At 34.2% G+C, this 12,570-nt stretch overlaps 1 protein-coding gene across 1 annotated transcript; it reads left to right on the forward strand.

Moving 5' to 3' along the window:
• The first annotated feature begins 1,007 nt into the window (after positions 1 to 1,007).
• Positions 1,008 to 11,917, forward strand: LOC149528009 (uncharacterized). Its single transcript, XM_089810148.1, has 3 exons — positions 1,008 to 1,922; positions 2,335 to 2,595; positions 11,374 to 11,917. Exons 1-2 carry the CDS (start codon positions 1,561 to 1,563, stop codon positions 2,552 to 2,554), a joined length of 582 nt encoding a protein of 193 aa, XP_089666274.1. The 5' UTR covers positions 1,008 to 1,560; the 3' UTR covers positions 2,555 to 2,595; positions 11,374 to 11,917.
• Positions 11,918 to 12,570: the final 653 nt, after the last annotated feature.

The raw sequence follows: 12,570 nt of genomic DNA on the forward strand, positions 1-12,570 counted from the left end.
TCCATTCTAGAAATATCAATTACATTTGTAATGTCTTACGACTATCTTATTTTTATTTTTATTTTTTAAGATGTATTTCTTTTTCCTAATTGATTTCTCATTTTTTAAAGTATTTTTTAAAATTTTCTTTAAAAAATTCAAAATATTTCTTATGCCACAAACAAGAAAATGAAATATCTAAATTTTCTGATATATATATAATGTTAATATGATTGCCCTCAAAAAATATTGATAAAACAAGTTATATAAATATTTTATATCTATTAAATTGGAAAAATTATTTTATTATTGATGCAAAATTTGTATACACTACATATTTTCTCAAAATTATACTGCAAATTTATTTTCTCAAAGTTATAGAGGCACATTTCATTTTGGTCTTTTTGACTCCAGTGGTTTCTTTATTTTAATAGAAAACAATTTTATGCGGTTCCATTTTATTTCGAAACTTATAAATCTCGTCTCCCTCTTTTGATAAAATAATATTTTTTAGAGTTTCATTTTATATCATTGTTCTTCCCGACTGCATACCTAATGAAGCAAATCGGCTTGGCAGTTTTTCAAAATGAAACAGTTGTAATTGCATTTTGAACCAACGGTTCTTCCATTTGTGTCGCCGTTGGGAGAATTGTTCTTCCATCCCGAGGAAAAGGAAAATGAAAGGCCTGAAGCTGAGCGCCCAACTTCAAATAACTAAAATTCTGTGTAGATTTGGTCTTCAAACAACCACAAGAGTGTGGACGATTTGGACTTAAAATAAGTATGGAGTCTCCAGCAGATTTCTATGGCTGCATCCACCATGCATGCCAGTTAAAGGAAGGCAAGTTTGAAGAAGTTGGGATAATTGTTTTGCAGGATAATGCAGATGTACTAGGGTTTTTTGCCAGTCCGCAGGTAGAGAATGAATTGATGCATATGAGATTAGAGTTGTTTGATATTAGAGAAATTCTCCCTTCTCAACTTCTATGGGAGATGGAAATACATGATATTTTGAACAGTACCCAAGAAGCCATGTGCAACAATTTGTTCCCTGTCTTTGTATATATGTTTTTAGGTTTATTCATTCATTCTTTACGCTTTGAAGATGACTTATGTGCAGAGTGCAAGAACTCTGGCATGCAGGCAGAAATAGGAGAATTTGCGACTTTTAAAAGAGTATTTAACTTTCTCTTCTCTACTATGTGTTCCTTCCTCTTTGCTTGACACAAAGGTCAAAATTTAGTTTATCTGAATAGGAATGGAGATGAGAAGTTTCCCGAAATCCTGTGAGAGGCACAAAAGGAAGTTCTCCTGATTATGGGACCTGGCCAAACACATCGATTCATGAGATTTTTGGCACCCTTACGACCTTTCAATGATGAAAAGGCCCTTACTATTTCATATAACACAAACATTGGGGATTTTTTGAGGATTGAATCCTATTCTCCGCTCGTATTGCTAGAGAAGACAAGAGAATCTGGAAAGCCTAATTCAGCTGACAGGTTCTACCTGCTAAATTCCCTCTTTCAATTTCAATATATCATCAATGTACATCATCATTTCATTGAAGTTTGTATGTGAATGGACAATGTGAGGTACAATGTCCTTCAATATAATCCCAACTTCAAGGCAGAGATTTTATCAAGTGATGTTCCTGATAAACGATACCATCCAACCAAGATCTGCTTGAGATTTGGCCCCGAGCATGGGCATGGCGTCCAATGTGTTTCCTTGAGTGCATCAACACCCACAATTAGCGCACGAAATATTGGTAAGGAGAAAACAAAGAAAATTCTGAATTGGAATTTTGACACGTCATGTGTTAACTGCAGCGATGCAAAGATGGATTGGACTCTTTATGATTCCACTACCGGAAAGCCTGTCCATGATAATATTCCCTCAAAATTTTCAATCCTCAGGCACAAAGCACCTTCCTTTAATAAGTATGTAAAGAGGCCCCTTATAATTTGTTGTTAATATCTCTTGATTAAATGCATTGCATTATCCAATAAGCAGGGCACATTTTATAGCTTTTAGCTTTATGATCTCAACGAATCTATATTTTGGAAATTTCATTAATGTCTAGAGAGTTCTGTAATCTTCTTCTTTCATCTAGAACTGCATAATTTTCTATTTTTAGCATAATTCCATAGGAGATTTTATACGATCTTACTTTTTCAGGCAATGATATTTATATGTTTTAGCTTTATAATATCAACAAATCTAAATTTGCAAATTTTTTCACTTTCTAAAGAGTTTTGCAATCGTCTTCTTTCATCTAGAACTGCAGAGTATTCTATTTTGAGCATATTTCTGTAGGAGATTTTATGTGATCTTAGTTTTTCTGTTCTGCAGAGCTTTGACTGACAAAGGAGGTGTCCTCTTTGGCAAGGAGGAGTACGGGAATCCCATAACATGGAGGCTCAACAGGGGTTTGGAGGGACAAGTGTTGAAATTTGTCGTTCAAGCTTTCCTCTGGCTAACATATAAGCCAAATTCTCGATATTCAGAGACTCTACGCCATGACTATTGTCAAGTAGCTGATCTAAAATTGGAGGCGACTTCTATAGACTAGTACACCTAATTTTAATTTTTAGAGAGTTTGCTGATCTCATGGTAAGCTTCAAGAATGTTTATCACTCTTCTATTCTTTATTTGTACAGTTCATAACTCATTTTACCACGATTTTTTTTTTTGAAAAAGGTAATATAGCTGTCCAAATGTTTTTTAGTTGTTGCACACTGAGTTATGAGATAGTGGAGTCTTTATGGGTGATAAATATTGGATTCCAATGCCTTTGGTTAAGCATCTTGTTTATTTGATGTGATTGTGTTCCATATATAAAACTAGAGTTTCATATGCACATGCTTGGGGAGGGATGTTTGAAGAAGAGGAGAGTCTAGGACTCCAGAGTATTGGGTAGAGTTTGGAAGTCAGTCTTGTGAAAAAGAAACAAAACAAAAACAAAACATCATCAAATTTTTGGTGTAAAGTTGTGCTAGGGAGATTTGGACTGGTTTTGTTTCTAAAGTTTTTAATGCTTACTTCTCTTATAGTTCTGTGAATATCTTTTAATGTTCCTATCGTAGATTGGAGTATTTTCAATTGTGGTTTTCAATCTTACAAGATTATTATAGTCATAAAACAATCTCCAGTGACATCAAGAAACACCTTGAAAATGAACCTATTTTTGACAAGGGTGGGGAAGACAAGTCCACCACTTGGTACGATCCACTTAGCCACTTTGATAGTTCTTTTGATACTCCGCTTAATACTTCTAGAGCTGAAAACAATGTATCTTTCACCATGAACCAAGAGGAGAGACCCCACCGCTTATATGAGTTCATGGCTCGAACATGGTCTCTCCATTCTTGAAAAGTTTGCATCTTGGCATCGGTCTCTTGTCAACTATGGAGTGTGTTTAATGAGATAGCTCCTCCATGATAAATTTGGTCAAATACATGGCATGTTCTTACTTTATTCCACCTTTTTGTTAAGTAACATAGATCGTTTCTGCAAATGTAATAATATGACCATGTAATTGATATGTTTCAAATGCAGAATTGGATCTCATATAAGTATGAGAGAAGGAGACATGTCTTTTGAAGAGACATGTCTCCTTAGTTTAAACATCATTATTTAGTATAAAATAATATAACTAACCATATGTACAATATATATATATATATATATATATATATAATATGTATTATATATGTAATATATTGTCAATAATAAAACTCATGATCATATCAATCTGAATGTAATAATATGACCATGTAATTGATATGTTTCAAATGTAGAATTGGATCTCATATAAGTATGAGAGAAGGAGACATGTCTTTTGAAGAGACATGTCTCCAAAGTTTAAACATCATTATTTAGTATAAAATAATATAACTAACCATATGTACTATATATATATATATATATATATATTGTCAATAATAAAACTCATGATCATATCAATCTGAATGTAACTACAAACTTAACACTCCCTCTTAGTTAAGAATGATTAATTTAGAACATATTATGTTCTTGAGTATATGAAGAGATATCATCTTAGAATGATATTCCTAGAATGACATATTTAAGGATATCAATTACACAACTCCTTCAACACACACATATATTATATAACGAATTTGCTACAATTCATAATGAGACTAAAGTTCTTAACACTTTTCGTTTTAACAAGGAGGGAAATTAAGCAATTATTATAACTTTAATATAAGTTTGAATATCACCTTAAGTGTGGTCTATAAAAGATTTAAGTTATAGTGACTGATAATATCCAACCCAAAGAACCATAACAACTTTCATGGTGTCCTACAGAAATTGACCTAACAGCAATGACACCAATAGTTTTCATGGTGTCTGGCAAGATCCGGCCTAATAACCATGATGGATATCAATGTGTCTAGCAAAATCCAGCCTAATAACAATGACACTAATAATTTTCATGATGTTCGGCAAAATCCGGCCTATAATCATGATGGATATCAATGTGTTCGGCAGAATCTGGCCTATAACAATGACACCAATAATTTTCATGATGTTTAGCAAAATCTGGCCTATAATCATGATGGATATCAATGTGTTTGGTAGAATTCGGCCTATAAAAATGACACCAATAATGTTTATGATGTCCAGCAAAATCTAGCCTATAATCATGATGGATATCAATATGTCCGGTAGTATCCGACCTATAACAATGACACCAATAACCTTCAATACATTTTGGTATTAAAAGGTTGGTCATCTATTTATAAGATCGTCACCTTACAATAGTTACCTTCTGTTCATTATCGTAACTTCCGGCACACCGAGACAACAACTTAATGTAGTCTATTATGATAACAGGTCCAGTTATTGATAAGATCGTCACCTTTCAATAACTCCCCTCTAAATATATACATCAATTAAAGATCGTCATCTTTCATGACATAACCATAACGACATCATGTAACTTAACTCACATGATATCCACCATGAACCAAGTCAAAGGTTGGACCCACCATAGCTGCTACTAGAGGGTAGAACAAAGGGTTTTCACCTCATACTTCTCTCTCATAGGGAAGAGTGCATTATGAAGAATTTCTCTTAGAACTTCAGCTCATAGAAAAAATATCATCTACGAAGGATTGCATCTCAAACTTTCTCCTTCTGAACATTGATCCTAGGAAATCATGTCCTCTAGTTACTTCCTTAAAAAAAACTCTCTTAACCCAAGGATACCTGTCAAATGTGTCACTCTAAATCTGATATCAGTCCTTAGATTTTCTAGTGATAAGTCAATACTTCATCATAATATACATAGGAGTAGGCCCATCAATATGCAGTCACCCACATGTATTTCTAGACTCCCTCTGAGTATCAATCTTCTAAGCTTCTACGTTGCCTTCGAAGAAGTGTCATACTCCCTCTTAATGTAGAAGACTCTCATAATCTTAATCATCAAATATGAGAGTCTCATTTTATCCATCTTGATCATCAGGGTCTTTGGAGCTACTATCATTAGGTTGATTCTGCACAATATTTGACAGCATGTTTACAGTACCAACTTTCTTTTCCTGTAAAAACATCTTCAACCATAAAGGAAAAGATCAAGGGAAATAAACTTTATAGTATATATAGAAATTACAATTAAGAGAGATAAATGTCATAAATAAGAATACTTATCTGCACATGAAGATTCAAAATTTTCTTCTTAGATTATTTGAGAATGGAACATCTCCCCTCTAAAAGTAGGAATCGAACATTGACTATTGTTCCCCCCACAATGTAAAATTTTCACTAATTTATAATGTTGAACAATTTTGTATCAAATATGATAACTCCTTTCTAAGTTCTAAGTTGCTCTTTTTATCCATTGAAAATCCAAACATTCATTTAGCTTAATGGTAGAAGTGAACACAAACTCATCCATAATACACCAATATCTTGATTGAGTATGATTGTGTCACTTGAATGACTCTACAACTCATACGTCAAGTATCATTATCATTTATCGTAGATGGTTCAAATGAAGTCACCGCTTTCATATGATGTACACACGGGGTAGGCCCATTAATATCACATAGTTGCATGAATTATAATCCTCTTGACTGTTACAATTTATCGATCATTGAAGATTCTATCACAACATGACTTACTCCCTCTGAATCAATATGATTGATATCACTAAAGGTTCACAAAACCATATCCTCTATTTGCTCCCTTTGACGGATGTGTTAGAATCCCTCATTTTCTATTTCTCCTATAAGGAAATGGCCCTTAGAGTGGGAAGATGATAATTCTTCTTCTCAACTTTTAATTATTGTATTGCCACCTCTTCCTATTTTTATTGAGTATTTGTTCTATCCTCTCTGTTATGTGATCATCATTTTAATATATATTACATTATTAGGAGACTAATGTCAGTTTCCAAGGTCTCAAGTGTATGGTTTCTTCTCAAAAGTACATGAACTGTATGTTTGTTAATGATATATTACCAGATTGCAACAAATGATTACTTGTACCATCTTGTGTGAATAATTGAGTTATATCTCAATAATTCTTCCTTAAGGTTCTTATTTGATCTCTCCCTCCATATTCTAAGTTTCCATGGGGAATATTCAATTCATCTTACTTTATGCATTGCCGCCATAAACAAGTAGGATCAGTATCGACCATCTTCCATTCTGTACATATCCAGAAATCAATTCTTGTCATGCTCTATAAAGAGATTCCAACTAGGACACACTCCTAGTAATGGTGTGTTTGTGCAGTTCACCATGATAGAGTTTTGTGACCTCCTCTTCGAGATCTACATGGTACACTTCTATCATATTGACATAGGCTAGTAAGAAAGTATTTCTCCAACATAATCAATGATAGTGCATTGCATCTTGTCAAGCCAGAATTGCATCTACATCACACTCGATATCCCCACGTAGTAGACAAATATCTACTTTGTTCCTATGATTCTTGAATATATATTTTAATAATTTGTACTGTTATTACTGCTTGCTCCAACGATGTGCTCTTTTACATAAGTTTTTCATTCCAACTCTACACACCACTTCCTCTGTCTGTCATCCTTGTTTATATTTATATGCATCCTATGAGTGTGACTTTTGTACCACCGCCACCTTCACCAATTGATATTAATTGCATGTCTTTTCATCGTTTCCAGAAATATTATATATCTCCGTACTGCCATGTATCTGTAGGCGACTGACTATTAAGCTCACGAACTTTGAACCTTTGAACCATAACAAAATCGGTTCACGGTTCAAGTTCAACGGAGCACCTGGATCCATTACTAAGCACAACTCTTCTTGTCGGGTTTGGAAATGTAAAACAACAAACTGATGAACTTTGGACTTTGAACCAGCAGGTTCAAGGTTCAAGTTCAAGGTTCAGACTCGACAAAAACAGGACTGAAGAAAAGGTTTCCCAACAGCTTAGCGAAGTAGTTCTGAATTTCTTGGACTTTGAACTTTTGAATCAGCGGGTTCAAGGTTCAATATCCATACTGAAAACTCTTTTCAAAAGCTCAAGAAAAATAATAGAACCGAGTTCAAAACGTGGCTAACAATATTAAAAACTAAAGAGATGTTAATTTATAGCTTTGTCTGAGTTTAAGCTCATTGCCTACAGTACTGTTACAACCTTACATTTCACATCTCACAGACTGACTGCAGATCTTCTGGGCTTCTGCTCCTTCACAAACATACTATCATGGCTTTCTTATCACAGCTCTGTGCGAGTATCAATTACCACCCATTGTAATATATAGAAACCATATCATCAATGGAGGAGAGAGAAACACATAAAATGACATATTTTATATCACCCACAAAGCATGTGAACTTTAAATGTAACTGCATAAAGGTTGGAAGAGTTGATCAAATATCTTTATCAATCCATGGCAAAATCTATCTTTTAACTTTATGCTAAGATTTATTTATGCATGGAGTATATAAAACATTCAGCAGACTTTTGTCAACACCGTGTCATCTTTCTTACAATGAAAGCCCTTAACTACTGGAATCAACAACTCTTTTGAATGGTGATAAACGGTGACTTCAAAGAATATGAGATTCTTTTGGAATATTTAGTCTACAGACCCCTTGCAGGGCGCATCTTTTTGTGATTCTTCAAACATTCCTCATTAAAGATATGTGAAAGAAACAAATCTTTTCCTAACAACTGCGGCTGTACTAAATTTCCACTTTGGCTTCAAGAATCAGAACTTCTTTGGCTTCAAAAATCATAACTCTTTTGCGACTCCTTTAACATTGATCTCCTTTTGTGGCATATGGGCCAACTCATTCAGTTTAATTACAACTTGTGGCTGGACTTTGACTTCCTCTGCAAAGGCAACATATGTAGCCTTAATCCTCTTGACAGTAGCTTGATTAAAACCTCTGATCGCTCCAACCAATTATGGCCAAACATTTTCCTATGGATCTCTCCCTTCTTTACCATGGCAATACAGTAACCACAACGACCTCCTCCTCCTGCCTTGAAAAACAGGTTCCATGGAATCTTGCCATTCTTTAAACCCTTGAATTCTCCTTCAAATGCAGTGGCTTGCATATTAAATCCTCAAAGCTAGGCAGACATCATACAAGGTCGCAGACTTTTGCCACTTCTTCCTTAGGCTTTAAATGTCGGATTTTACAGACTTCTCATCTCCTCCTGCTCCAACTTATTTGACATCCAACGGTTAACTTCTGTGGCAGCTTCTTGAGACATTCTTCTCTCTCTTCTTCAGTGCTATGATTTGAGGGTGACAACATCTCTATCCTTCTACAATGGACACTTTTTGTTTTCTGTTCTCTTTTTCAACATTTTCCTTCTTCCAAACAGCCATAAGTGGCTGTATAGCAGAAAGCCTTTGGACTTTTCCATCACAAGAAGTCTGACATTTTAGAGTAGAACAGAATGATCAATACAAGGTGAGGGACCTAAACAAAGCTCAACTTCTTGTAACTTTAAACTGCCACTTTGACTTGGACGGATTTTTTCTTCAATTTATTTCTGTATCTTCTTTTGGTTCATTACTTCAAACAAGCACTTATATGCCTACAGACTCAGTACTAGGCAAGTGTACCAAATTCTTTGTGCTTGCTCGATATTATTAAGAACCTGTTTTAGGTTGTAAGCTTTTTGTTCTTGACGTGTTTCCAGACACTTCTTCCTTTAAGAAACTTCATCCATTGTCTTAATTCAAACGTCATGTTTTACCGCTCTTTAGATTGTCTTGGTTCTGCTTGAATATAAGATAGCAAAGCAAACTTTGTAAATAAATCAATACTAATAAATATTTCATAAATTTCTTTGAGATTTTTTATGATTTGTATTCAGCTTTCATGGATTAGATAGGACTCAAACCTAGGATTTTCCATTTGCTAGTGAAGTGTTCTATCAATTGAACTAACTCCTATAAGACCATCCCATCTTTCGTCTAGGTGTGGCTTACTACCAACATTCCTTAAGCCACATTAAGTACTTGGGACTCGCATGTTCTTTCTAGATAAAGATCATGAAATGAGACACTACTTTAAGGATCATCAAATATATAATATAAAAATGACCATAATTCAATTAAGCATAGTAAACAAACTGTTTAGAAGAAATGCTTAGATTAATTACTTGAGAAGATTTTGCAGCTGAATATAGCCTAAAAGTACTTGTTTCTTTGTCTGCAATTGAGTCACACTGAGTTACAATGTTAGAAAATGACTAGAAATAACTTTGACAAGTTACAATATTTAGCCAGAAATTGAAAATAATTAACTAACTATGAGCTCACTAACTACAAGCCTAGGCTTCGCCTTACACTATTCAATAGCTTAGTAAACCTTAAGATCATGTTATGAGGACTGAGGAGTGTCTACTAAATTTTGTTGGATCAAACCTCCTTGTGAAAGCAGCTAAGTTGGCTTCTTCTACTCCTAGAAATGCTGCTTCACAATGGTGGATATTGAGAAGTCTTTGCAGTAATGTGAAACATGTCTAATTTGTTTGTATATCTTCTTTCCACATATTTCACCATTTGTGCATACTTTACCTGTCATTTTCTCCAATCTGCCACTGGATCTCTGTTATGCATGTTACGGAATTGTGACCTTGTCTTAAGATCTTTGCCCCTCTTAATACTTATTCCTTCTAGCATATCACTACCATTTATCCTCATGTATTTCATTCTAGATTGTCCCAATTGTTACTTGGTCTAAACTCTATCATTCAGTATCTTCATATTCTTGTTTTATTTGTTTCTGTATCAAGAATCTTTTCTATTCATGTGTCATCTGTGTATCTTAAACAGTCCTTCCCTGTGTGCACTTGATCTGTCTTATCTTTTATACCATGATTTCTGTCAAAAGGCCTGCATCTTGACATGCCCTCTGTGAGAAGACTACTTTTCTCAATATATTTCTCAATATATTGCACTTTTGTCACTATCATACTTTATCTGGAAAATTACCACTATATCCTTTACACACCGAACTCTCACCATTCCCTTTCAAAACTGTCTTGTCTTCTTAGTGGCCCTTTCATTGTCTTGCGACAAAACACTCAAGATATTGAAGGTGCACTGTTTTGCTGTTTGGACTGTTTTCTGTGCAAATCCTTCACGCATGTTAGATACTTCTTTTAAGGTATTTGAACAAATCCTTAGGTTTACACAATACTTAAATCCTCTATTGTGATACAATTATCTTACGCACTACCATTTTAGTCCACTATCATTTATCTCAGTGTGCTTGGCAGCAGTCCTGTTTGACATGCCCTTTGTACTGTCATAATGTAACCTTCTGTTTTCCCTTGGTTGCTAGATATTCATTTTTATGTATATTTTGGGCTGTCAGCTGCTGTTTGAATACTATTCATTTTATCACTTTGCTATATGACAAGCACATGGACTGCTTATTTAAGATTTTGATTCAGTATTTATTCATCATAATACCATTGTATCTTCTTATTGTGGTTACTTAGGGACCATTGTCATACCTAAAAACCCTATTTTGAAGGCTCTTTCCTCAATAGTTGACACTTCTTTTGCATTTTTTAGCTTTATAGATCTTTTGAGCTGTGTTTACACCTTTTTCTTCCTCAACAAGGATCACATTTTAAACCAGTCTCATTCAAACTGTTTTTATAAACAGAATCCCACTATTTACTTATTATCATGAACTGTCTGATGGGTGAAGAAGGTGTCTTGTGTTTTCATACAATTTAGTGTAATTTCATATCTATTCTCTCCCATCACACCCAATTGTTCTCTTAGTTGTGATAATTTTTGTCAAAGGATTAAATAATTCATATGAATTGGAAAGATCTAAATTACTGTACAGATTATCCAATAACTAGCACTAACCCAGGTGATTATGTAAGCAGGGATCTCGTGGTGGTGTGAATGCATAATGGAACCTCACGGGAGATCTTGGATGCACCTAACGTTTTGCAAGGGAACCTATTTTTGGCATTTTGTCTTGTTTTATCATTTGGTTCAAAAAGGTTTAAAGACTTTTGAAGTAGTGGTTAAAATCCACTTCATTATTTGGTTAAGCAAGAATGAACTATTGTTATTTTTGCCCTTCACAGTTCATAGGGCTAAACTTGGATAGCTGTTATAGTCTCTGTTTGTACCATAGTCTATGTATCATTGTATACAGACCAAAGCTATGTAGAAGATGTACCTACTTTTTGAATATAGAATTGCAGAAGTAATTGTGACTGTGAGGGCTATTTCTGTGTGATACATGAGTATTTGGTCTGATCAATCGACACCTAGAGGCAGGGCCCACTCCCTCTGGTAATCGATTGGCTTACCACCGTTTGTTTTCATTTTGTGTGAAGTACGGTCGATGTTTGATCTAAGGATTCTGTAAGTGTAATTTCATTTCGATTATAATACTGTCATTTCGGTTGTGACCTATAAGTCATATTGGTTTCCGCTCATTTCCATTTATATCTATTCATATGCAATTTAGTGCTTCAGAACCATGCGAGTTATCAGTTTGGAATAAATGCTTATTGTCACGACTCATTAATTCGACATGTTTTTATTAGGACTTAGTATGTTATTTGACTTTTTGACTAAGACTATGTATGACTTGACTTGACTCGAATGTCTTTATATTTTTGTTTAGAATTTTAGTTGATGATATTAGATAGATAAAATTTTACTTTCTGTCGATGTAGTCATTTTGTTATATGTTGATCTTATGAGATTTTGACATGATGGTTAAAAATTGTGATTTCATTTACATGTTTATATCTGATGATGTATGATTGAATGTTTTAAAATTTGTATTTAAGATATTATTTATGTGTTATGGTTATGACATTATTGACGCAATGGGTGATGTTGAGTCTGTGAGTGTGAAGGTACTAAAGGCGGAAGGGTGGTTGAGGTAGAGGAGTTTAGCTCCTCGACAGGGTTGGCCTAGAATTTTCATGGTGTAAACATACACACACGTAGATATTTTAAATTCGTTGAATCTAGTATCTTTTGTTTTAAAAGCTAGTTCAAATGCGGAAAAAAAAATGATAAAAAGGAAAATGTGTGGATTTGTTTATTTGCAAATTTAG

Source organism: Cupressus sempervirens, chromosome 11, assembly GCF_028749045.1.
Source record: "Cupressus sempervirens isolate cs-2001-9-10 chromosome 11, ASM2874904v1, whole genome shotgun sequence".
Lineage (NCBI taxonomy): Eukaryota > Viridiplantae > Streptophyta > Pinopsida > Cupressales > Cupressaceae > Cupressus > Cupressus sempervirens.